We start from the raw sequence: 25999 nt of genomic DNA on the forward strand, positions 1-25999 counted from the left end.
ATTATAAAACTCAAATCATAATAATTATATTTTTTTAAATTATTTTTTATATAATAATATGATAGACTATTTTTTATTTAATAATATGATAGAAAAAATAGATGATCATAAAATTGAACACCAACTCGATGCATGAATATTTTTTTAAGATCATGATAACTTCATAAAAAAATCAAAATAAATATTAAAATTTATTTTTTAATAAATTCAATGTTAAAATATAAAAATAAACAGAAAAAGAAGCATGTTAGTGATCCCATGTACAGTAACATGTGATGGGAGGAAAATGATTTCCCTTCATCACTTATGCCTTGTTTGTTTCAAGGAAAATGAATTCCTGGAATTCATTTTCCTTACTTTCCCATGTTTGGCAACATTAGGAAAAAGTAGTCAATGGAAACTTAATTCCAGTCAACAAAAAAATACCGTTTTATCAAAGGAAAGTGTTTTCCTCCGGATAAAAAAAGGAAAACACTTTCCTTTTCACAAATCACGATCTCTCTCTCTCGTCAAAAACGATTTTTCACAAATCACGAGCGCAGGAACAATTACAGAAGCATTCTCTGGACAATTGAAGCATTTCGCTTGCACAATTTCAGGTATGTTTTTTTCCTCTATTTCCTTTATGTTCTATAATCCTCTTTGTAGATCTGTAAAAAGTATGGCATTCCATTTCCATAAATCGTTTACCTGTCATATGTTTTCCACAACATTTCCAACACAGCTAAAGGGGAATGGAATTAAGTTTAAAATTCATCAAGCAAAGCCACAAAAAACACAATCTTGCCATGACAGTTTTCTGCAAAAATCACTCACATTCGGCAGTTTTATTCTAACCCAACAAACCAATTCAAGGCACGCCAAAAATCCCCAAACTGTGTTAATCAATCTTCCCCAGCAAAAAGCAGCCCCTCCCTGTTACCCCATCTCCGGATCCAGCCACCATATCCCGGTTGGAAGCTTTGAAAATCAACCCTTGCTCTTTTTGTTTTTGAACAGTAGCCGGGGGGGAGAGGGAGGAGAACTGGGAAGGAGGAGCCCTGTTGCCCCTTCAATCTTTGTCATGCTTCTATGTCTTCAATATTTGCTTCTTTGTTCATAAATGACGAGAGAAACAGAGGGGAACATGGGGAAACCGATAGGGAACATGGGAATGGGAGAAACCGAGAGGGAGAGGAACAGGGGAAGGGGAATGACAGAAACCGATAGGGAACTGGGGAATGGGGGAATGAGAGAAACCGAGAGGGGAAACGACCGAGAGGGAGAGGGAACATGGGGGATCGACCGAGAGGGACAGGGACAGGGAATAGGGGAATGGGAGGGGAATCGACCAAGAGGGAGAGGGAACAGGGGGAATTGACCGAGAGGGAGAGGGAACAAGGTACAGGGGAATGGGAGAGGGCAATCGACCGAGAGAGAGAGGGAGAAGGAACAGGGAACAGTGAACAGAGGAATGTTTTAGGGGAATAGATCGAGAGGGAGGGGGAATGGGAGAGGGGAATGGAATTAAGTTTAAAGTGATACTTGTGAAGTCAGGGGAAGGAAGCTTTGAAGGATTAACCAGAGAATGTGAGCTCCCATTTTTTTTCATGTCTTTGTGCGAGAGTTTAATGAGGGGAATTACATATGGAAATAATAAGGGGAATTATAACAGAACAATAAATATAAATTTGTGTTTTAGTTTGCTTTGATTAATATATGATTAGTGTTTGATTATATTTCTTATATATGGATAAATTTGTGGGACTATACCGGTAATTATATGGATTTCATTGCGCAATGTTTATTGATCGTTGTGAACTTATGAATTGTATAATTCTGAAAACGGTTTTATCATCGAGAAATTTACTTTTATGGTCTTAAATAATATATTTTAAGACCTTGTTTGTTTAGGGAATCAGATACCATTTCCATAACTATTACACATGTCAGCTTCTTTTAGCGTAATTTATTGTATTGATTGTGGAAGTATTTTATATGTATTTTTTAATATTTATTTCCTCAAATTTTTAGGTTTTGTTATCATAAAACTTCACTTTCATGATATGGATAGTAAGATAATTCATGCAGCATGTATGAGAGCAGCTGTAACTGTGATAGCTACAGGGGTAGCTATTATTGAACAAGAAAGAAATAGAATTTATATACCAAGAGAACCACGTATAAATGCAATTGCTCAACGAGAATTCTATATTGACAGCATTTTGAATCGAGGTGATAGACATTGCGTTGAACAAATTCGTATGAAACCTGTTGTCTTATATAGATTGTGTGATGTTCTCACAAGTCGTGACCTATTACGATCAACTCAAAATGTGTCTATTAGGGAGCAAGTAATTGTGTTCTTACAAATAGTAGGCCAAAACCAAAGATTTCGTGTTATTAGTGGTATATACTATAGGTCTGTTGAAACTATCAATCGTTACTTTAGAATTGTTTTAAAAGCAGTTCTTAAGTTATACAAACACCTTATTAAAAATCCAGAGGATACAGTTCCAACAGAGATAATGAATAATCGAAGATTCTATCCTTATTTTAAGGTATGAAAAGAATACCAATATCTTTATACATTAATTAATTACATCTAGAAGAAAAGGTTATAAATTATTTTTTCATGTTTATATAGGATTGTGTGGGTGCAATTGATGGTACCCATGTTCCTGCAAATGTTCCTGTTGAGATTCAAGGAAAGTTTCGAGGGCGAAAAGAAGGAACAACACAAAATGTTTTAGCAGCTATAACTTTTGATTTGAAGTTTATATATGTTTTAGCTGGCTGGGAAGGAAGTGCCCATGATTCACGGGTTTTAGGTGATGCATTATCAAGACCTAATGGTCTAAAAATTCCAAAAGGTATATAATAAAGTATGTATTATGTGCAATAAACATATAAAATGTCTTATTACATAAAGATAGTAATAGGTTTTTTTTTTAAATTTGTAGGGAAATATTATCTCGGTGATGCTGGTTATGGTATTCGAAAAGGAATCATTTCTCCTTTTCATGGAGTTCGATATCACTTGAATGAGTTTACAGAACGTTCACCAGAAAATGAAAAGGAGCTATTTAATCTTCGACACTCTTCATTGAGAACCGTTATTGAGCGAGGGTTTGGTATTTTGAAGAGTCGTTTTAGATCAATTGATGGAAAATCTTTTTGGTCTTATGAAACACAAGTAGATGTTGTGCTTGCATGTTGTATTATTCATAATCACATAATGGGGGTTGATCCTTATGACTTTCTTATGGAAGAAATATGTTCGGATAGTGAACCAATTAGACGAACAATCAACTTAAGTCAACGGGAGGAAAGGGAAGAGAATAGGGAGTGGATAACAAAAAGAGAAATGATTGCCTCGACCATGTGGAATGATTATAACACTCATAGAAACTAGTAATTGAGTGTTAATTATATGTGTTTGTTTTTATTATGTCTTGCTTGAGTTTGTATTATATTTGTTATGTATTTGGAGTAGATGTTGACTTTATTATAATTTCTCTTTTAATTATTAATTGTAGTTTTTATATGAAATTTATTAAATCTAAATATTGTATGATTTTATTTTGTATACATTTATAATTTCTTTTTTGTAGAAATGAGTTCCACACATAATGAAAAATGCAAGGGCAAGCACTTCACATGGTCAAAGCCTATGTCTCACATGTTGCTTGAGATATTAGTTGAGGAGACACTTAAAGGAAGCAAACCTTCTTCCACCTTTAAAGCATAATCTTTTGTTAAGGTGGCTACAGAAATCAGTCAAAAGTTCAACGTGCAATGCGAGCCTAAGCATGTGGAAAATCATCTCAAGACTGTGAAAAAAGAATGGGGAATAATAACCAAACTTAAAAATAAAAGTGGCTTTGGCTGGGATGATTGTCTGAAGATGATTACAGTTTCGAAAGATGTATATGATGAAGAAGTAAAGGTATGATAAATATTATACTCTTTGTAATTTTTATATTTACTTTTGTTTCTAAAATGTTATACAATGAACTAAAAAATTGCATATTCTAAACTTTATGAACAGGCACATCCCAATTATGACAAGTTTCTCAACAAAAAACTTGATATGTACGAGGCAATGGCAATTGTTGTTGGAAAAGACATGGCAACCGGAAATTATGCCAAATCATATGCTGATGTCAACGTGGAAGAGAACACTGAAGAGCAATCAATTTCAATTGAAAATGAAGGGGAATATGAAGAAACTTCTAAGGGAAAAGAGACATCTTCCTCTAGTACACAAAAGAGGCAACATAGGAAGCGAAATCGCATGTATGAAGATGATGGTGTTGAAAAGTTGTCTAAACAGATTGGAGATGTAGCACTTGCAATTCAAAGCCTCAGCAAAAATCAACTTGATGTTAATGCGTTGTATGCGGAAGTAATGAAAATTGAAGGCTTTGATGAGATCACTTTGGGGGAGGCATTTGATCATTTGGTCCAAAATGAAATGTTGGCAAAAGCATTTATGGCAAAAAATGCTAATTTGAGGAAAATTTGGGTTCAGAATTTTGTGAACCAACACTACTACAGGCCTGCTTGCTAAGATGGTTTGACTATGTTTAAAATTTGGATTCAGACTATGTTTGTTATTTGACAAGTATGTTTACTTGTTTAATTCGGTCTAGCATGTTTATGTTTGTAATTTGAACTAATATGTATGTATATGACATCGAAACTTAATATTTATGCATGACTTTGTTTGATTTTAGATATTTATATTTATTTCTTGATGTTTATTCGATATATATTATAGGGATATTAAAGGGATAATTGCCTTTACCCGTAAAAAAAATATTTATCCAAAAAACCCATCAAAATATTTTTTGAATCTATTTATTTTTTTTAAAAAAACTTCATACCAAAAAAAAACCCAAATATATAACTCTTACTCTTACCATAAAATAATTTGGCTTTCTTCATATGAAAAAAAAAAACTAATTTTAAACTTTTAAAATTGAAAAAAATATAGTAATAGGTTTTACTTAAAAAATATTTCACAAGCTTATTTCTATATAATATGATATGACATATATAGTTATATTTTATAAAATAAGCTATGTATGAATATATATTTTAATAAAAAAAAATTATCATTATACTTTTTAGATTTTATTTTTTTATTGTAAGTGATTAAATATTTATATTAAATATTTTATATATATTAGATAAACTTCAAAAAATAATTAATTCATTAATAAATTATTTTCCAGTTCATTTTCCATAACATAACCAAACACTGGAAAGTGTTTTCCAGTTCATTTTCCATAACACTACCAAATATCGAAAAATACTTTCCCGGAATTCACTTTTCAGGAATTCACTTTCCCTAAAATTTATTTTTCAAAAGGAAACAACTTTCCTGCAAACAAACGGAGCCTTAATTCTTTTTAATAATAAAATCAAAGGAAAGAAAGAGATGTGAGTCATGTCACAATGTGGAGCCTTCCCTGTGCGTGCCACTCATGGTGCCAGACTGCCAGTGTCTGGCGCAATTGGGACCCTCGTTGAAGAAAATTCAACGAGTACGGGTGAAATTAAAGAGCATCTGTGGTAGCTATGCGTCGAAATAATCGAAATAATGTTTTAGATGAAGGAAGATTACGTGATTGAAACACAGCACGTTTCTTCTGGATATTCTGTGTTCGCCTGGACATTTCAATATCTGTTTTGCAACGATATTTCACAAGTATTTGCAACGGTTCCTTATCATATGATAATGTTTTTGAAACATTGAATGCCCTCGATGGGTTTACTTCCATTAATTACCAACGGTCAACATTTACTTCCATCAAATTTTCAACTTTGTTATGGCATCGGTAAAGTGGAGCTTCATTATGGCATGACTGCATGAAGGAACTGTATTTATGTTTAAATTTGTTACATCTCCTTGCATCTATGTTCAAATTTGTCGACAAGGTTTACTTGCATGCTGGCACACAAATTTCAGCACATAAAGCTTATGCAATCCATACATAAAGGAATGGTAGGAGCTCCATACACAGCAAGTGTTATAAATCTACTGGAGAGAAACATCTCAAGCATTGCCCTAGAAAAGCTTCTGAAACGGAGGGGAAGAAAAACTAAAACTTCCAACAAGAAGGTAAACTATCAACAACCACACTTCTGCACCTTCAATATCTGCTGCTGCCTTTGATCTGTTCTTGTTCCGAGAGAGAGCTGCAACTTTGCTTCAAAGGAAAACTTGAATTTCTGCAACCCAAAGGTCCTGCTGGGTAAAGCCATACTGGAGTTCAGTCAACACATTTTAAGTGGCACGGAGATGCACGAGCCTCATAGCATAAAAGGAGAGAAAAAGGTAAAGATGTATATATTGCAATGTGCAATGTTCACCAAGGAACTCTGAATGATGTTTACAAAGCCTTGCAAGCACAAGAAAAAGAACAGTAGTGCAGACAACAGACAAACATATCTAACTACAAAAATATTTTCCAAAATGTATATGAAATTGAAGAAGCTGCAACAAACAAGAGCTAGAACAAGAAATCGTTTGGGAACACGGTGCAAACCGCGTTCCCAAAAAATTCAAATATTTTTTTTTTGCTAAAATTTAATATGTTTTGTATATTTTAGATCGTTTTGATGTGCTGATGTCAAAAATGATTTTTAAAAAATAAAAAAAATCATTGGCATGCATTTCGGCACGAAAAGTTATTTGAAAAGCAACCGCAACCACACTGCCAAATACATTCAAAAATGGGCTTGATCAAAACAGCAGGTTTCTTTAAATAAGCTGACAAGTATGACCCCTGCCCTCTATCACCAATTATGGTAGAAGAATAGAAAGCCAGATTGCACGCAACAGTTCTGCTGGAACAAAATGTGGAGGTGTTTAGCAGGGACAAATCAGCCAGCAATTGGCAGCAGAACAACAAAAGAATTTGCTCTTGCTAACAGGAGTATATGAGTGAAATAACCAAAACAACTCAAACAACCACTTAAACTTGATCAAAGGCTCTAAGAGGAAAAAATCACTACAGCACAGCGAATGCTTAGACAACAAGTATCATCTTTCACAGTTCACACATAATTGTGTTTGTGACAGATCTCAGCACTCCTCTATAAATGGATCCTAGTTTCTACATTTCATCAAGCAAGAGAAGGCAAAAACACGTGTGGCTAAGCATCTTGAATTTCAATAAATCGAGAATACATTCGGTAAAACAAAGCAATAAAAATAACGCAACAAACAAGCAAATGATCAACTCATATTACATTCTACCAAAATCATTTAGAAATTTGTTACCTAATTATGGTTTCGGTATCGGAGCACTAGAGGATGAAACACGTTCACTTCGGAGTTCTTTCACAACAGCAGCCAGTGCTTCAGGGTTCAAACCCAAATCACAAAGAGCAATAAGCACCGAAAGGGTGTGTCGATCAAGTCCTGTATTAAGAAGGTTTGACATATGAAATGTCAAATCCAAAGATTCTCTTGCAGTCTTTGCAGCCTCTGGATCCATAACAGTAACAAATTTCACAATATCTGAAAAGGGAAAACTTCTCTTTGTGATCTCAACAAGCATTTTGTCCAAAATTCAGTATTTCAATCAAAATAAATCAATAAAATTTTAAACCCATAATTTATAAACTACATATCCAGCAAAATACTAACAAAAGTCCCAAACTTCCTAAACTGTGAAAAAAGATTAAAACTTTTACAAAATAAATGAAGATAAGTACCTGAAAGTCAAGTCTTTGAGGATAATTCTCTCGTTTGCTTCAATTTAAGAACACCCTTTTCCGTTTTCAGTCAAATGGGTTCGATCTTGTAACGAATTTGAAAGAGAATCAAATGCGAGTAGAGCGAAAATTTGTAATTTGTCCAAAAAGAAAAAGGTAAAAATTTCCTAGGTGTGTGGGAGAGAGCTTTTAGGTGCAGCCCATGAAACCACTCAGAGATTTATAATAGCCCAGTAAACTTTATTGACACTCATTTCCTCCCAAGTTCTTGGGCCTCAGGAGATATCATTTTTTTTTCTCCTAAGATTACCAGGAGAAATTAGAAGAAATTGTTTGGTGCTCGGATAGTTAATTATTTATAGATGACTTAAAAAGAGAGAGAGAGAGAAATTCTAGGTTTAGATAATTTTATTATTTTTTATGAGTAAAGTTTTTTATATTTTTTTGTGTTTATCTTTTTTTTTAAGGTAGATTTGAATAATAACTAATATAATATATTTTTTACTCCGTGAGCATCATAAATATTATGTTGAAGACCTATGATACATGCATTCTATATGATTTTTTTTTATCTTTATGTTTATTTACCTACCCTATGGGAAACTAAGTCTACCTTTTTTTTTTCTTGATTATTATATACTAAATTTATTACATAACTCTAAATAAAAATGAAATGGCTAATAATTATCATCATGCATTCCACTTTCTATATAAAATGAGATAGGGATATATTGATAGTACTTAATATTTTTCTTTTTCAAATTCACAAATTTCTTGACATGTTCATGAATCTCACAAAAGAAGGAAAAGAGAAGCTTGATATATGTCCATCAATCTTCACAAAAAAAAAAAAAAAATTGCGCAATTATAGACATTCAAGTGTCTTCATTGATAATTGTAAGTGATTGTTGTTTGTATCCATCCAACAAGCCATGTGCACGAGGGAATTTTTAGAATATGGCTGCAGAAGCTTTCTCTGAAATGGTCCTTTCATGTTATGGAGAGTATTTGAGAATATGATAACGGTTGATTTTAAAGTATTTTTTTTCTTGAAAATACATCAAAATAATATATATTTTTTTATTTTTAAAAATTATTTTTGATATCAACACATCAAAATGATCTAAAAATATAAAAAAATAATTTGAAACAAAAAAATAAAAATTTTTATTTTTTTTTAAAAACACTTTTAAAACGTAAAAATAAATAGGCTCCAAGTGGCTGTAGAGGGATTAAGGTTAGGAATAGTTATAGTTGGAGTAAAGGTTGCAAGAAGTTATATTTTTGTCTTCCTAGTTATAATTTCTCTTTTCTGCAAGAAGTTTTTGTTTGGAGTTCCAATCGGTATTGTGGTGATTTTTTTTTCTCCCGATGTTTTATGAACTTATAACCTCTACTTTAGAAGAGAGGACAGTTTAATTGTTATAATAATTCATATGGATCGAACTGTTTAATTGTTTGTGCAATGAATCAAATTCATGTTCATCTGTGAATTTTATTGATTTTATTGGTGACAAAATTATTTTTGATCATGTATTATATTTTTTCATAGAATTGGACAATATGTAAGAGATACCTAGTTACCTACTATTGATGTGGCAGGGTCATCGGTTTAGAGTCATGATTTGGCTAATATTAACGGGGCCCAACAATCTTTATTGGGATTTGCCCATTATTCTTTTTGGGTTAGGCAAGCAAGACCATAAAGGATCTTATCTGTCAGAAAAATCCAATTTGTCCTGATTCCTGAAGTATCTATCTCCAACAAATATCAACCATTTACTGGTGACATGTGACAGATTTGGGAGGCTTTCTGTCTTTGTGCAAGTTATGAAAAGCATTGGTTAAATCACCTGGCTGTTATTTCTTGTAATGTTTTGATTGTCATATATTTGACAGAGTGTTGTTTTGACTATGTTTCAATGATTGCCATGCTAGAAGTAGAAGTGAAGTCGCAAACTGCTATATAAATCACACGATTTAGGCATAATTTGAATCCTTCTCTCTGTCAAAAACATGGGGGCTCAGTCATGGATAATTATGGTAGTAATACGGTCCTGTGACAAATCGGTGGAGCTATTTCTAAAAAATGGGACTTCTGCATTGAGCATTTTAGCAGAGCCCAGCATGGAAATTTTGCTGTATTTGACGATAGAGAAGCCACCAACCCTGGAAGCTTTGCTAGGATAGTCTGCTAAAACCAATGATAACTTTAGTGAAACAAGCTTAAGCTACATGTGAACAACTAAACGAAGTGTTGGGAGGTATTTCCGAGGAAGGCATTGTGTCTCTGGACAAACTTATGAAAACATAAGTTAATTGACCTGGCTGTTACTTCTTGTAATGTTTTGATTGTCACTATCGTATATTTTACATGGTGTGACGTTTTCCTTGAAAATATGTTTTTGACATTTTTTGGATTATTACCATGCTAGAAGTTGAAGTTAAGTTGTAAAAGCTGTCTTAACTGCAATCTGCTTTATAAAACACACACAATTGAGGAACAATTTGGAGTCTTGTAGCCGGTCGACGCAGGGGGACCCAACCTCAGATAAAGATGTTAGGATTGGCCGGCTCATCTTCGGAATCCGAAAATAAAAGAGAGACAGAACACTCTATCTTTCTCCGTCAACAACATGGGGGCTCAGGCATGGATAATTATGGTAGTAATATGTGCAACTTTCATGCAGATAAGCAGAGCTGTAGACTCCTCCTCTGTAGATGATAAAATCTTGAGTCTGCCAGGGCAACCACCAGTCAGTTTCCAGCAATATTCAGGATATGTAACCGTTGACGAAAACCAAGACAGAGCACTTTTCTATTACTTTGTTGAAGCAGAATCAGACCCAGCATCAAAGCCTCTTGTTCTCTGGCTAAATGGGGGTACTTCAGATTTTATTGTCACTGACTCACTATAGCAGGATGATTCAGGAGATTTTAAGTTTTGTTGTATGGTTTAAATACTTTTGTGCTCTCCTGTTCCTTTTGTAGGGCCTGGCTGTTCTTCTTTTGGAATAGGAGCTTTCTCTGAAAATGGCCCCTTCAGACCCCGTGGTGGAGGGCTTCTGGTCAGAAATGATTATAGATGGAATAAAGGTGCCTCAAAATCTGATTTATCATTTGCGTGGGAACCACTAAGCATTGAACAAATTCAAGACTATGCATTCCTAACTTACCTGGAACGGTTTCCTAAGAAAAACTTTCACAAGAAGTTCTGTTGACTGCGAAAGACCTAACCCCTGGTGGAATGCATAGTTCTCTACTAATTATGTCCCTGCAAAGAGTTGCTAAACCTTGCCTTTCTTTTGTGCTGCAGAAGCGAACATGCTGTACCTGGAATCACCAGCAGGAGTTGGTTTCTCTTATTCCGCCAATCAATCTTTCTATGACCTGGTGAATGACACTATCACAGGTAAAAAAAAATTATTCTAACTACTTGATTGCTTAAATACTTTAGCATCTTACCTAGTCTTTTGATAAAGCACACCTAATACAACCAGTCCACAGGGCTTGTGTTTATTCTGATAAAATCCACAAGTTGATTTCTATCAATTTATCAGCATAACTGTTATTCTTTCTGGATCTTTTTTGTAGTTATGTGCATAAGTAGTATATGGAAATTTTATTTTGAAACTTAAAATATTAAGGCTTTCTTATCTTCAGCACAAGATAGTTACATATTCCTGCAGCTATGGTTTGTCAAATTCCCTGAATACAAGGATAGAGATTTCTATATTACTGGAGAGAGCTATGCAGGTACCTTATTTCTGTGAAGGTGGAAAGCTTCAATTTGTTTTGGAAGAAACAACTATAAATTTGTGTCTGTTGGTCAAAGTGAGTGAGTGATCTTCAAGTTCTCTAAATGTAATCCTATAATGACAGGCCACTATGTCCCTCAACTAGCACACCTAATTGCTCAGTCAGGACTCAAATTCAATCTGAAGGGCATAGCTGTGAGTACAGAATAGAACACAGAATTCTGATATTATCAGTTTTCTTCCATCCGTATTCTTAAATCATATTTCATGGAGTGCTAATATTTCACTTTTGATATGTTTCAGGTAGGAAATGCTTTATTGGAGTTCAATACGGATTTTAACTCTGAGGGCGATTACTATTGGGCTCATGGGTTGATATCAGATGCTACTTATGAACTCATGAATTCAGTTTGTAACAGTTCACAGCTATGGAGAGAGAGCATAACAGGCTCTAGGTTCGCTGCTTGTGTGGTTGTGAATAAGAGACTTTCAATAGAATTTCCTAACTCATTTGATGATTACAACGTCATTGGCGATATTTGCATATCATCTGGTGAATCACAGTTGGATGTTCCCAGTTACCCCTTTAGACCAAAGTTTCAAGTTTCATCATCCACTCAATCAGTACAAGCGGCACTCGATCAGACTGTAAGCTCTCTGTGTGTGACCCTATGTGCAAGCTGTTTAACCTTTGGTTTTAACATTGCCGGTGGGTTATTTTTGTTCTCTGTGTATGCAGAAAGATGCTGAGAACATAGATGTTTGTGTGCAAGAAAAATCATCCCAATATTTGAACAGGAAAGATGTGCAAGAAGCTCTTCATGCTCAGCTTGTAGGAGTCACCAGATGGACAGGTTGCAGCAGGTAATAATCCTTTCTGCTTTGAAGCAGATAGCTTTCTTGATCTTGCAGGTGCCATCTTACTTTTTTTTTCCCCTGTTTTGAAATGAAAATAGGGCGTTTCAACAGGTTATGTCATTTTCTTTTCTTTGTAGTGTGGTGAATTATGATAGGCGAAACTTCGAGATACCTACAATCAATATTGTGGGCTCACTGGTCAGTTCAGGCATTCGGGTCCTAGTCTACAGGTAACACAAGCAGGTTTTATCTGTTATTTACAATTAGCAAATGTTACTACTATTCATAACATAAGTTGAAATGACCTCTACAGTGGAGATCAAGATTCAGTTATCCCATTTATAGGGAGCAGAATTTTGGTTGATGGTTTGGCGAAAGAGCTGGGATTGAATGCAACTGTGCCTTATAGACCTTGGTTTGAGGATAAGCAGGTTAGGCTACTTGTTGTTGTAACCTGTTGTAACTGCAGTACATTTCATCAACAATTGAGCTTGGCCTTCATTTCTGTTCAAATTGGTTCAATTTTTCTTCCCAGGTTGGTGGATGGACACAAGTTTATGGCGATATCCTAACATTTGCAACCATCAGAGGAGCTGGACATTTAGCACCATTGACATCTCCCAAGAGATCTTTGGCCTTATTTTCAGCATTTCTGTCCGGAAAACCCCTTCCAGAGGCATTGCCTAATTAAAATGTTGATAATTTTTTTTTTATAGAACTGATTTACTTTTATATATGTGTTTATATGCTTGATCAGCAATGCCACTGTCAGTGTCTTTGGTAGGAAAAGGAATTTGAATGCCTATATATGCAATGATATTGACCCTTTAAGCAACTTAAGTTTTCTATCTTTGTTCTGATAATTCAAGTGCTTGATTTCCTTGTTATTCTATGAAGAAAAACAAGATCACATTGGAGGATAATCTAAGGGGTTACCAATAAAGAGATTTGTTGAGAATCCAAATTGGAAAGTTGTCGAAGCTTGAAGTTTCCCTCTTGACATTTTCTTTTTCAATCCTTCACTTGAAGGTTTATGAACTGAGAGTGGAAACCGTACCCAAACTTTTGTCATTGAACATAAAGAAAGAATTGAATGAGCAGCTATGAAGAGAAGAAAATTGTGCATGCACAGACAAATATCTGCTTGTGAAACCACAGGCTAAACATAGCAATTGCAGGTCCAAGTTAAATGTGCTCTTGGGTGAAAGTTTCTCAGATCATGAAAACTACATAATCATCTTCTGAGGTCCAAATTTCATATTATCAGCTAACAGCTGAGCCTTCAATGTCTTCAACAAGCAGCTAAAACGGGAAGATTAACAAAGAAAACTAAGCTCAAGCCTTGTAAGATTGAGTCATTAATGGAACTTTGGGTCTTTAATGGAAGAATGAATGCATAAAGTTCAGGGACCAGGAAGCACTGCTGTATCCCTTAGCCATTTGGTCTTGATTGACCCCATACATCAAAAACTATTCCTGCCTCTACAATATCTCAACTATGAGTTGCATGGTGATATATTAATGCAAGTTTTAAACTGTAAAAGCAAAACTGTTTAGCCAAATTATCTTTAATGATTCCAAGTTTAACAAAGCCAGCAATGAGAATCTCATGAATGTGACAGAAGAAGACCAGCCCGCCCTGGCAGCTGTATAGGACAACTGGTTGAAGCTTCATTAATAGTAATCAAACAACCTCGTGTGTTATTTTATACCACAGATGTTGCTTTCGAAGAATTGTAATTTCTTGGCTTATTTCTTTTGTAATGTGCCTATGTCCATATTCTTTCTCTCATTTTGACTAGTAATTGACACAACGTAAAGTGAATATATACTAGGGTTAGGGTACTTGTGAAATTGAGAGAACTCTAATATTTTCTGTAATTCAATAATATAATGAAAAAATAACACATCAAACTATTTATATATATAAAAATTAAGAACCGACCTTATCAAAGAATTCAAAACTAAGTAGAAAAAGTAATTAAAATTTGAAATTAACTACTAAAATAATTAAAAACAATATTTTCTAAGTCTAATTTGAGAATCTTTTAGACCTTGGCTAGTTACAGCCGGTCCCTTTATAGAATTGAGCTGGTAGAATTTGCTGACAAAATTTAAATACGATCTAGCGATTGGATATAAAATCCGATCAGATATAAAGTCATGGATGTTTTTGCAAAGCTACAGTTTGATGTGTCCGGGTTTCTTTGTGGATTTGGCCTTCTGTGTCTAGTTCATAGACATTCGCAACAAAAATTATCCACATCACTAATTAATGATGTATGTTTGTATTGCAGAACAACAGTGTTATGGAAAACTGCTGACAACGTATATATAGATGGGACTGGATAAAGTTTATCTAGGATTAGAATTCAAGTCAATTCTTTTGTTCGATAGAAAATAAATGAAGAAATCTTGTATTTAAAATGCAAAAATTTGAGCTTCTGCACAGAGCTGCAGAAAATGGTCTGCTTGTCATTGAAAGGGATTGCCTTGTTTTTTGTTTTTTTTCTTGGATGGATATTATTCAGATTGCTTTCCTCTATATGCTTGTATTCTTGGGAGAAATGGAAGGCTCGATAGTTTAATTGCAAAAATACAAGGATATTGTCACTATTGTAGACTAACTATTCTGTCAGAGTTTTCAATAAAACAAAATTTATCTTTTAATTTCAGCAGCAAACCTCTTGTAAGTGAAAGTTAAAGACTATCTGGTGACAAAATCAATCAATCTTCGCACACAAATTGCTATAAATATACACTTAATTCAGATTAAATTGATGCCATAAAAATCTTTATGCGATAAGCATTAGGTACAAGCATCAATATAGCACAAGACAATTTCATATTCCTGCAGCAAAGGCTCGCCAAATTCCCTGAATACAAGGGTAGAGATTTCTACATCACTGGAGAGATCTGTGCAGATACCTTAAGGTTCATGAAGGCAGAAAACTCTGAGTTTTTCAGAAGAAACAAGTAGCATAAAATTTTTGATGTCTGTTGATCAAAGTGAGTGACTTCCAGCTATCTAACTATAATCTAAATTTTTAACCAAAAAAAATAAAAACTATAATCTAAATCGACAGGTCACCATGTCCCACAATATTGAATCTGAATTCTAATATTATCAGCATGCTTCTATACATATTCTCAAATCATATTAATGGAGTGCTAATATTCTATATTTTTGATGTTTTCTAATAAGAATATTAAAAAATAATATAAATTGTATCTTGACATCTCATCTAACCACTTAAACTCTATTTAGTAATGCATTTCAACTTGATTTTTAAAGTATTTTTTACTTGAAAAAAATATTAAAAGAATGATTTTTTAGGTGCTTTCCAATAATTTTAATGTGCTATTATAAAAAATATAATAAAAAAATCTGAAAATAATATCATTTAATATATTTTTAATTGAAAAGTACCCTACATTATATTATCAAACACATATTTTTAAATTGATATGAAAATTATAACAGATATCATTACTTTAAAAATCTCAGGAGCTGAAATTGAAACATGGATATCTTAATTTTGGTAGAAGTGAAATGCATTTACGTGTTCATGGTTGATCAACAATGCTAATTTCTTTCCGAATAATAATTCGAATGCCTACGCAATTGGAGAGATTCCACAGTGCCTCTTTAGTCTTTATATACTTGAGGAAAATTCTTACATATCAAAATCGAATCTCTCGTTTTTATTTTATTCTTGGTGTAGAATTTGTAACACCACTGATGATATTACAAAAACTAAATCGATGAAAATGGAAATTAATGATCTGCTCTGATAACTAGAAGTCTAAAGCCATTGATACTTGAACCTGGTTGTCATCTTCAAATTAACTAATTCCTAGCTAGTTGCCAGTTAATGCAACGTCCAGATTTTGCTGAAAAAGAAGTGTGCTACTCTCATCCAAACCTAAAAATGCCTCAATTCCACCACCATCTTCAGTGTCCATGAGCGTAACAGTACCAGGACTTGTAGCGGCATCCACGCCATGCACCCAAGAGGGCTTTCCCCATCCAAAATCTGTTTCATACCATGGCAAACGACACCAAGAGTTTACTATATAGGCATCTATCTCGCTTTTTCTCCATGCTTCATCCCCCTCCCTCATCTTCTTGATCATGAGAGAAAATAACTCATCCCCGCTTGGAGCTTTCGCACAATCCTCTACAGCGCTTCTTATCGCATCGTGCACCCGATTTACACAGTCATGAAGCTCAATCTTGCTCTCATCATCTGGCACAAATTGCGCAATCACCAAGTTTATGAAGTTTCCACAAGCATACTCGGGCATAGTTAAAGTTGTCTTCCCTCGCATGTTAACTGTAAGTCCAAAGACAGAAGGCCTCAGGTGGCCGTGGATAGCTCGAGCTACCCTTATGAGAACCATCCATATAAGTCCTGTCACAACCTCCACTCGGGTCGGTTGGTATTTCAGCAGCTGGTTTGAATCAAAAGCTGCAGCAATTTCTTTCAATCTTGATATAGTTTCACCTTTAAACACGAAAGATTTCCTGACAACCTTTTTAACAGCTCTAACACTTATCACATCGTCCACCGAAGTGATAGCGGGTATGTTCTTCGGTGGAAAAAGAGAACCGAAAGGGAAGCTCGGACGACAATGTACCTTTTCGATCCCAATTCGGCAAGCAGTGGCCCAAGTGTTGATGAAGGTACCTACTGTGTATGCATCAGCTATCCTGTGTGCCACACATGTACCAATAGCTAGTCCTCCACATTCAAACATATTGATTTGAATGGTTACAAGAGGGCTGTTTTCTGGTTGGAGTACTCGTGGCACCAAACGCGACCACATTTCAGTCTTAAACTCTTCTCTTTCGAGAAGTTGAGATAGGGAACCACTAACTCGAGCTTCCAAATATTCTGCTCCCTCATCACTACACTCAATTGACAAATTTTCTTCGGTGTATCTCCCCCCTAGTGGGTAAAAGAGGGCTAAGGTTTCAGCTAGTGATTTTTCGATTTTCTTACTCCGCTCGACATTGTTTCCACCATGGTCTTCACCATTGGCTGGGTAGTAGAAAACGCAGGGCACGTACGTGGGAGGAGCAAGCTGGTCAAAACATGAAATCTTCAAGTTCTTAAGGTTGGGTGGAGTTGGAGATGATGGAGCTATCAACTTTCTAGATAAGATTTGAACCTTCATGTTCAGAATTGAATTTGTGTATGATTTTACAAGAATTCAAAAATCTGGGAAAATATATATAATCAATTTAAGAGGAATGCTTGAGATATCCTTTGCATAATCCAATTGGGAATGTATATCCTTTGCATATATATATATATATATAGGTTCATTACTAGCTTCTTCTAAATTTGTGTTATTGACCTGGATATAGTTTTACAAAATTAAACAAATTAAGAGCATTTGATGGTACGTTTTAATATTAAAATCAAGTATTAATGAAGTGGAGTTAATTCATTTAAGTTAATCAATAATTAATGCTTGAGGCTGTGCTGTTAAAATTACAAGAATTAAATTGAATTTCAATAAATGAATGTAACATGATGTTTAATCCAAGTAACTTCAAGAATTAATATATCCAGGAAGCTTGTATAAGCAATCGGTAATCATAACCACAGAACACGTAGCTGGACTGTTCTAACTTAACCATGATTCTCGGTTCGAGTATTAGAAATGCAGCCATGTTAAATACTTGGTAGGGAGAACTTTGTCACCCTTGTAATCCTACCAGGCTCGAATCTGGATTAATCAAAGCCCTACATGCCGAATCGAATCTGCATTAATCAAAGCCCTAAGTGCCGGATAATCTTACCAAACAAAAAAAAAGTTGTAATCATGAAAATAAACCTATACAAGAACCTAGAAAAGTGGGAAGAGAAACTGTTACATGGACCTTAGATGTATGTCTGAACCAAGCAAATAAATTTGACGAGGATCCATTTCATCTTTGGGCCATATATGAAGAGAAAGGAATGGACTAAGGCAAAACCATTAGGAAAACACAAATCCTAGCCTCATAAATTTTGTCTAAACTTACGTGCAATTGCAAATCATTACATAGTTGAGGTCCATGGCCGACCCACCACCATTCCACCATTTAACTATTGCAATTCTTACATGTACAGGACTAACTAGAACATTTGATCGGTATAAAAGATATTTTTAAGGCTCATAAGAGTCTATAAAAGATCCGAGAACATTATGGCATTCTTAATTATCTCTTAACATGTTAGGTTTTCTAACTACTATTGTAGCTAACCATATGTATTCCCTGCGTGGCTATCCATAACTGCTGTCTTATGTGTGGGATATTCACTGTAGATGTCAGAATGGTTCATGCATATATAAATTATTGTGGATGATCCTGTTTGTTTTTTAACAATTTATTTTGATCTTTAAAGTATTATTTTAAGTATTTTGATCTTAATTTAAGCCAAATTACTTTTGATTTCTTAGTCAATGGTGAGATATGAAGAATAGAGACCGAAATGAAAAAGACGCCAAACATAAATGGCATTCCATAAGTTTTGAAAAAAAATACACTTTGATTCTCTAACTTTCAAAATAACTCAAATTATATGATTTCGGTGCCTCAATTTTTTTTTTCCAAAATCACTTTTGGTACAAAAAAATCATTTTTTTTTATTTCTTAGTTCTCGATTGAGAGAGGAGAGAGAGAGGTTGCTGGATTCCAACAGTAGAGATAGAAAAATATGGTTGACACTGATTTATACTACCAAAACAATCGATATTTGTGTCGAATGATTTCATTTGACGAGGGAGGTACATGTTAGATGTTTTTTTGTACCTTTAAAGTTCATGAAAAAACATATCTGAGCTCAATTTGATTTTTAGTTTCTGGTTTCGTATTGATTTGGGATTTGGGATGATTTTTTGAGGTTATGGATAGGTTTATAACGATTCTAAATGTGTTTTGGGTCAAAAAGAGGTTGAAAACCGGTTTTTTGATTAAAAAAAAAGCTTAAGCCTTGATTTTGCGACACCACAATAGCTAAAATCTTGGCAAATCAAATGACATGTTATTTAATTATTATTTAAAAAAAACAAAATTGAACAGACAACATGTCATTCACCTTTAGTTGCAAAAAAGGAAAAGAAGACTTAGTCATGCGGGTCTGTAAGGACAGACCTGCATATAGGCCCTGACGAAATAGGCTAGGTTGAGAAACATCTGACCTTTACTTTTTTTTTTCTAAAATATTTTTATAATTATTTTTTAAAATTAATGCTTTTTTATATGGTTTTTTTCTATAATTTTTTAAAATTAGATTAATACCTCTTTTCTCTTTCATTTTGTTTAGAGAACATTTTTTAAATGGCAATTATGTTTTTGGTTATGCATTTAAATTTTGAAGAGTTTTTATGATTCATCTATATTTTATTTTTTTTATAGATGAAATTTCATTTTGTAAATAAAAAAATTATTTTCAAATAATATTTCTCATATATGCAGCTTTACATAATATTTTTTCCCCTTTTATTTTATTCAATCAATTTAATTTATATCTTTATTTTTATGATCATTTGTTTGAATAAAAAAATATTTTAATAAATAAATTCAATAAACACAACCGGATAAATATCTCATATTGCGAGATTAAATATCTTAATTTATATATATCTTAATTGTTTTTAGTTATTATTTATGATTTTTATTTATTTATTATATATATAATTCTCGATCTATTTGATTACATGTATGCATAAATTTTTTGAATTTTACATAAAAATCTCTTAAATGTAAAAACATGTTAGAAAAAATTGTATATATAATTTTTTATTTTTAAAAAATCTGACCTACAGAAAATTACAAGTAAAGAATCCAGCTACATGTGGATTGGTGTCTGGTGACGTAGATTTGTTCACGTATCATATATGGATCGGTGACATGTGCATCGGTGGTTTTCTCAAACTTGGTAGTTGGTACCTAAAACCTTGAAAAAAGAGAGTTTCTATAATTATTTATATATCATCCAAAATAAAGGCAAAAAATCTCTGTTGCTGGAGCTTCCCAGACATGGCTGCCATGTGGGCCTCCCGAGGAAAGCAAAACACAGGGAAAAACCTTTTTTCTTCCCATCTCGAAACGAAGATGACATTTTTGGTTTTTGTTCCTTTTCAGAGTTTTGGTGTCAATTTTCTCTGCAAATCTTGTGCGGTTTCGTTTTCGTTAGATTTTCTGTCGTCTGCTTTTATGGGCTTCCACTTGTTAGAAAATGTATTTTAAGATGTAAATATATCATATAGACTTTTAAATTAAATAACAATTAAGATTTAGAGTTCATCGAACTATAGCAGTAAGCTAATCAATTCTATGAAGGATAAACAAATAAAAATTACATTATATAAAAGGTTCTTAGTCTGAACATAAGAAGAGATTAATAAAAAATTTCCAGGACTATGAAACTAATCAAATAAATAAAGCAAAAGGAATTATTTTAAAATAAATTACTTATTTTTTACATTGGTTTAAATAAATATATTGTTTTTATTTATAAAATAACATAATTCATTGGAACTAATAAAATGGCTTATTTATGAAAAAATCAATCCAGTGAAATTAAATAAAAAATAAACAAATTAATTATCTTTTTAATTGAGACCCAATATAAAATTTATTTTCTTTAGGTTAGTGGAGAGGCTTAATCAACCATGTTAAGCAATATATTTGAGGGATTAAAGGGATCAAACTCGAATTTCTTGAAAGCAAGAAACTATATGCATCAAATCTTAACGAGGGAGGAAACTCTCCAACACTAGAAACGTTACATGTCCTAACAATACATGAAGGCGAAGAGATTACATTAATGTTGAAGAGTATAGTAATGATGATAATTGAAAGTGTTTTTATAAGAAAATATATTAAAATAATATATTTTTTTATTTTTTAAAAATTATTTTTAATATTATCATGTTAAAACGATATGAAAACTTAAAATAAATTAAATTTTTTTAAAAAAAAAAACGTGTTTCCAAACACTGCGTAATCATTGGAAAGGTTAAATGCATATACAAAAATTGAATTGAAAATATTTAAGAAAAGAGATTAAATTTGTTATAATATTAAAAAAAAATATGAGATTTTATTTATACTATCCACTGGCTCTCACACCAACTCCCCTGATGATGTGGTTGGTAAGCTGCATGAAGTCAACGTATATTGCGTGTGGTACACTGCTACCACATAACTCTTGAGACTATTCACAGAGTGTAGTTGATCAGTCCAAGTTGTATTTTGCAACGACCGAATGAACTTAATTGTAGCATTAATTATTAATTTATAATCTTCAAACACCATCTTCTTATCGTGGGAAAACGGATCTATTTTTTTTTTATAAGATCAGGGATTAAATCATAGTAGTTTACAGTCGATTAAGCAAATAAATAGGGATGTAGGTGTGTTTATTACTCTAATTTGTAAACATTAATTGCTTCCTTGCTGCAAAAATAATAATAATTAGTTACATCGGATTATGCACAATATGACTTGCAATAAATAAATAGAGATTTGATCAATGAAAAGAGTGAGAAAAATAAAAATAAAAAACCGATTAAATCAAATTAAAATTAAGTAGTTTGAAACTAGTTTTGGTTTTTATTTTTTTATTTTGATTTGGTTAGTTTTTTAGGTAAAAACCAAATCAAATTGAATAATTCCTGATCCATGTAATTCTCGGCCTATGAATACCACTTCCTTGAACCAAGAATGGCTAGTTAGACATTATTTTATCCAATAGTTTCTATATTATTAGTTGGTCCTGACCTTTCAACTTGTGCTCTTGATTCCCTATTTATACCTTCCACCAACACTCTCTCTTTCTTTCTACACAAGGCTAGCTGGCTTCTCCAAGACTTCCTTCGATGGATCAGCTTCCAAAGTGTGATGCAAATTATGTTCCTCTCACTCCCATAAATTTCTTGAGTAGAGCTGCCAAAGTTTATGGCAATCGCCTCTCAGTTGTGTACGAAGGAATCCATTTCACATGGCAGCAAACATACGAGCGTTGCCTTCGCCTTGCCGATTCTCTCCGTTACTTTAATATTTCTAAAAACGATGTTGTAAGTTTTTCGATCTAGTAATGTTGTGTCTATGTTTTTTTTGGCGGTCATGATATTCTCGAACTAGCATATTAGTTCTGAGTATTTACAATAGTGTTGTGTTTATTATCTTATTAACAGGTTTCGGTGTTGGCTCCCAACATTCCAGCTCTGTATGAGATGCACTTCGCAGTGCCCATGGCAGGGGGAGTCATCAACGCCATCAACACCAGACTAAATCCAAGCCACGTAGCCACCATTCTACGCCACTCAGAAGCAAAGGTCTTCTTTGTCGACTACCAATTTGTGCAGCTGGCACGTCAGGCCCTCGAAATTCTGATGGCAAGTGAATCTAATTCATCCAAATTAGTTCTCCCTTTAGTCGTTCTCATTGATGACATCGAGTCACCGACTGGTGCTATTTTCGGTGAATGGGAGTATGAACAACTTGTCCGCAAGGGCAATCCAGGGTACATCCCTTATGAGGTCCAAGATGAATGGGATCCCATAGCCTTGAATTATACTTCTGGAACAACATCAGAACCAAAGGGGGTTGTCTATAGCCACAGAAGTGTCTTCCTTGGCTCCCTTGGCGAAATTATTGCCTGGGAAATGGCAAGTGAACCTGTGTATATGTGGTCTCTTCCTATGTTCCACGCTAATGGCTGGACCTTAGCTTGGGGCATTGCGGCACGGGGTGGAACAAACGTTTGCTTACGCAATACCACTGCTAAAGACATGTATAGGAACATCGCTCAGTACAGGGTAACTCACATGTGCTGTGCACCGATTGTTTTCAACATCCTCCTTGAGGCCAAACCAGAGGAGCGTAGGGAAATCACTTCTCCTGTCCAAATACTTGCCGGTGGGGCACCACCACCGGCCTCCCTACTTGAAAAGATGAAGCCATTAGGATTCCATGTCACTCATACTTATGGCCTCACGGAGGTTGGACCAGCCCTTGTGTGTGAGTGGCAAGCCAAGTGGAACAATCTTCCAAGCCAAGATCAGTCAAAAATCATGGCTAGACAAGGGATTAACACAGTAGCTCTGGCTCATATGGATGTCAAAGATTTGAATACAATGATTGGCGTGCCTTGGGATGGTAAAACAATGGGGGAGATTGTTCTGAAGGGAAGCACTGTCATGAAAGGGTATTTCAAGGACCCAAAGGCCACCGCGAAAGCATTCAAGAATGGATGGTTTGCTACAGGCGATATTGGGGTAATACATCCGGACGGATACTTGGAAATCAAGGACAGATCAAAAGATGTGATTATATCTGGTGGTGAAAACATCAGCAGTGTAGAATTAGAGTCGGTTCTTTACAGCCATCCAAGAGTCCTAGAGGCAGCTGTGGTGGCCATGCCACACCCAGTTTGGGGAGAAAGTCCTTGTGCTTTTCTTGCCATTAGAAAGAACTCAGATGGAAAATCTAATGATCTCAAAGAAGCTGATATTATTGCTTATTGCAAGGAAAAGCTTCCCAGTTATATGATTCCAAAGAAAGTGGAGTTCATCCCTGAGTTACCCAAGAATTCAACAGGAAAAATTCAGAAATTCAAGTTAAGGGATTTGGCACGGAATTTTGTGGTCTCAGAGACCTTCCCTAGCAAGAAGAGTGCCCAAGTCAATCACAATACAGAACTCCAAGGACGTCAGGCTCAGCCAGCTCGTGTTGCTTCGTCTCGTCTTTGAACTTTATATGGCTCAAAAAAAAATTTTCTGCTATACAGACCTGCCCCTTTCCGTGGAATATACCATATTACCTATTTTTATAGCAATATTTTTTAATTATGGTTTATAATTATCGATTAAGCTCAAGTGAATTAATTTTGTCCCACGATTAAAGTGTCAGCGTAGTGGTTAACTAGTTAAAATTAAATTAACCTTATTTTAGATAAAGACCAAAAAACAATTTTTCTCAGAATTGACTACCAAATTTAAAATAAAATAAATAGAGATAAATTGATTTGATGTATCCATATTTAATTGAATCAATATAAAAAATAATTTAAAAATAAACTCGGCTTAAATCAATCTCCGAATTAATCCTTTATATCATGATGGGTTTAATAATTATGAATTTAAAATGAATTTATTAAATTTGAGGATTTAAATGTTTAAAACAATATTCAAGAGGATTTATTAAATTTATCTGAATTCAATACATATGAATGGAGTGCATTAAGAACTTGTTCAATGCCATATCTACGCTAGCTAGTAGGCTTCTAATTCAGTGGTGCTTTCGTATAGTAGAAGTAGCAGTAAAACATAACCTAGTCCTTGTATTGTAACAGAACTATTAATTAGTCCCTCCAGTTTCAAAAAACTATATCTAATCCCTATTTTTTAAATATTATTTTTTAATTCATTTCCATCAATTCCATATCCTTAATTTTCAAAATTATCTTGCTTTTTATTTTTTAGGGGAAAAAAAAACAGAGAGGAGGCTAACCACTAAAACTAGATGGAAGATGATTAACAGCATTAAGAGACTATTTTATTATTTCTAATATTACAATAACTAATCAATTATTTTTGATATATTATAGTAATTAAGTTACGATTCATCCATTAAAGTAATCAATTATTATTGTTTTTTGCTTCACTCGGAGGTCTAAATATGCCTTGTACTGCACAAATCCACACAAATAGACCTTTGGTGTTTGGCCAATTGATTTGATCTATGAAAATTGGCTGTTTTCTCCGTCAGTAGTCAAAAACTCCAAAATATAATTCTAATTTTATTATTATATATATATAAAAAATTCTAGTATAATTGTGAAAATCAGGTCAAACCCACATGAAAGTTTGTTTAATCTTTCTACAATGTACCGAAATAAAAAAGAACGAGGAGTTGAATAAAAAATTTTAAAAAATAAAATTCTAAAAATAAAATTATAACGTGATGAAAAACCTGGTATAAAAAATAAAATTTAAAACATAAAATACAGAAATTCTTATTTTTTAGCAGTTCCACTCAAGATAATTACAACATATGATAAGATTTTAATCAATTACAATATGGTGATACATTTGAAGGAAAATGGTAAAAACACTTTTTTGAACAATGAATTTTTATTTATAACTTCCATATTCGTGAAATTCAACCAAAGAATATAAACAGGATTAATCTAGTTTTACCGTTTCATACTTAAATATTAAGGATAATTCTCATCGATTTTCAAGGCAAAAAGATAGCAATATTAAGGATCAACTCTTTAGGGTTAGCAATATTAATGATGTTCTTTGGATTTAATCAATACTGTTGAAAACTTTCCCGGTGAACTTCATTTTTCTCCTTTAAGATTCATCAATGTTCCATTTCTACCTTTGTAATTTGAAGTTCTCAATGTTACCCTTCTAGTTTACATAAATTTCCATTGTTACTCTTCATCGTTGAATAGCCTATTTTTTTTAATTTAGTTTTGAGTTTTTCTTAGTTTTCTTTTTCTTTTGAGATATTATAACACATATGAGATTTTAGAGCAAAAATAAAAAGAGAAGGGCAAGATTGAAACTTTTGAAAAATTATAGGCAGGATATTGGCAAATTTTAAGCTTTGAGGGTTGAGATGGAAAATTGATGAATGCAAAAATATGATTCATTCT

At 33.6% G+C, this 25999-nt stretch overlaps 6 protein-coding genes across 10 annotated transcripts; 4 read left to right on the forward strand and 2 right to left on the reverse strand.

Moving 5' to 3' along the window:
* Positions 1–1272: 1272 nt before the first annotated feature.
* On the forward strand, positions 1273–3394 carry LOC127905419 (protein ALP1-like). The gene is made up of 4 exons (XM_052453536.1): positions 1273–1381; positions 2071–2540; positions 2627–2852; positions 2943–3394. The coding sequence occupies exons 1-4, from the start codon at positions 1273–1275 to the stop codon at positions 3392–3394; spliced, it is 1257 nt and encodes a 418-aa protein (XP_052309496.1).
* Positions 3395–3619: 225 nt separating this feature from the next.
* On the forward strand, positions 3620–4705 carry LOC127905504 (uncharacterized). The gene is made up of 2 exons (XM_052454234.1): positions 3620–3928; positions 4031–4705. The coding sequence occupies exons 1-2, from the start codon at positions 3887–3889 to the stop codon at positions 4550–4552; spliced, it is 564 nt and encodes a 187-aa protein (XP_052310194.1). The 5' UTR covers positions 3620–3886; the 3' UTR covers positions 4553–4705.
* Positions 4706–5841: 1136 nt separating this feature from the next.
* Positions 5842–8010, reverse strand: LOC7479661 (mitotic-spindle organizing protein 1A). 5 transcript variants are annotated; one of them, XM_024603298.2, is made up of 3 exons: positions 7711–8010; positions 7274–7527; positions 5842–6235 (listed from the first exon to the last, which is right to left on the reverse strand). In XM_024603298.2, exon 2 carries the CDS (start codon positions 7488–7490, stop codon positions 7278–7280), a length of 213 nt encoding a protein of 70 aa, XP_024459066.1. In that variant the 5' UTR covers positions 7491–7527; positions 7711–8010; the 3' UTR covers positions 5842–6235; positions 7274–7277. The 5 variants fall into 5 exon arrangements, with proteins under 5 accessions (XP_024459066.1, XP_024459063.1, XP_024459062.1 ...); XM_024603295.2 differs by having other exon boundaries at positions 5842–6253; positions 7274–7513; positions 7711–8003; XM_024603294.2 differs by having other exon boundaries at positions 5842–6238; positions 7274–7513; positions 7711–7997.
* Positions 8011–10221: 2211 nt separating this feature from the next.
* LOC7479662 (serine carboxypeptidase-like 45) lies at positions 10222–13172 on the forward strand. Its single transcript, XM_002307925.3, has 10 exons — positions 10222–10593; positions 10702–10806; positions 11027–11122; positions 11374–11466; positions 11593–11663; positions 11772–12116; positions 12208–12332; positions 12464–12556; positions 12640–12757; positions 12862–13172. The coding sequence occupies exons 1-10, from the start codon at positions 10347–10349 to the stop codon at positions 13015–13017; spliced, it is 1449 nt and encodes a 482-aa protein (XP_002307961.1). The 5' UTR covers positions 10222–10346; the 3' UTR covers positions 13018–13172.
* Positions 13173–16187: 3015 nt separating this feature from the next.
* Positions 16188–17507, reverse strand: LOC7495687 (acetyl-CoA-benzylalcohol acetyltransferase). The gene has a single exon (XM_002308842.4). It carries the CDS (start codon positions 17505–17507, stop codon positions 16188–16190), a length of 1320 nt encoding a protein of 439 aa, XP_002308878.4.
* A 4590-nt stretch (positions 17508–22097) lies between these two features.
* On the forward strand, positions 22098–24228 carry LOC18099805 (trans-cinnamate:CoA ligase, peroxisomal). Its single transcript, XM_006380909.3, has 2 exons — positions 22098–22406; positions 22527–24228. Exons 1-2 carry the CDS (start codon positions 22209–22211, stop codon positions 24081–24083), a joined length of 1755 nt encoding a protein of 584 aa, XP_006380971.2. The 5' UTR covers positions 22098–22208; the 3' UTR covers positions 24084–24228.
* The last annotated feature ends 1771 nt before the right edge of the window (positions 24229–25999 follow it).

Source organism: Populus trichocarpa, chromosome 6 (genome assembly GCF_000002775.5).
Source record: "Populus trichocarpa isolate Nisqually-1 chromosome 6, P.trichocarpa_v4.1, whole genome shotgun sequence".
In the NCBI taxonomy this organism is placed as follows: Eukaryota; Viridiplantae; Streptophyta; class Magnoliopsida; order Malpighiales; family Salicaceae; genus Populus; species Populus trichocarpa.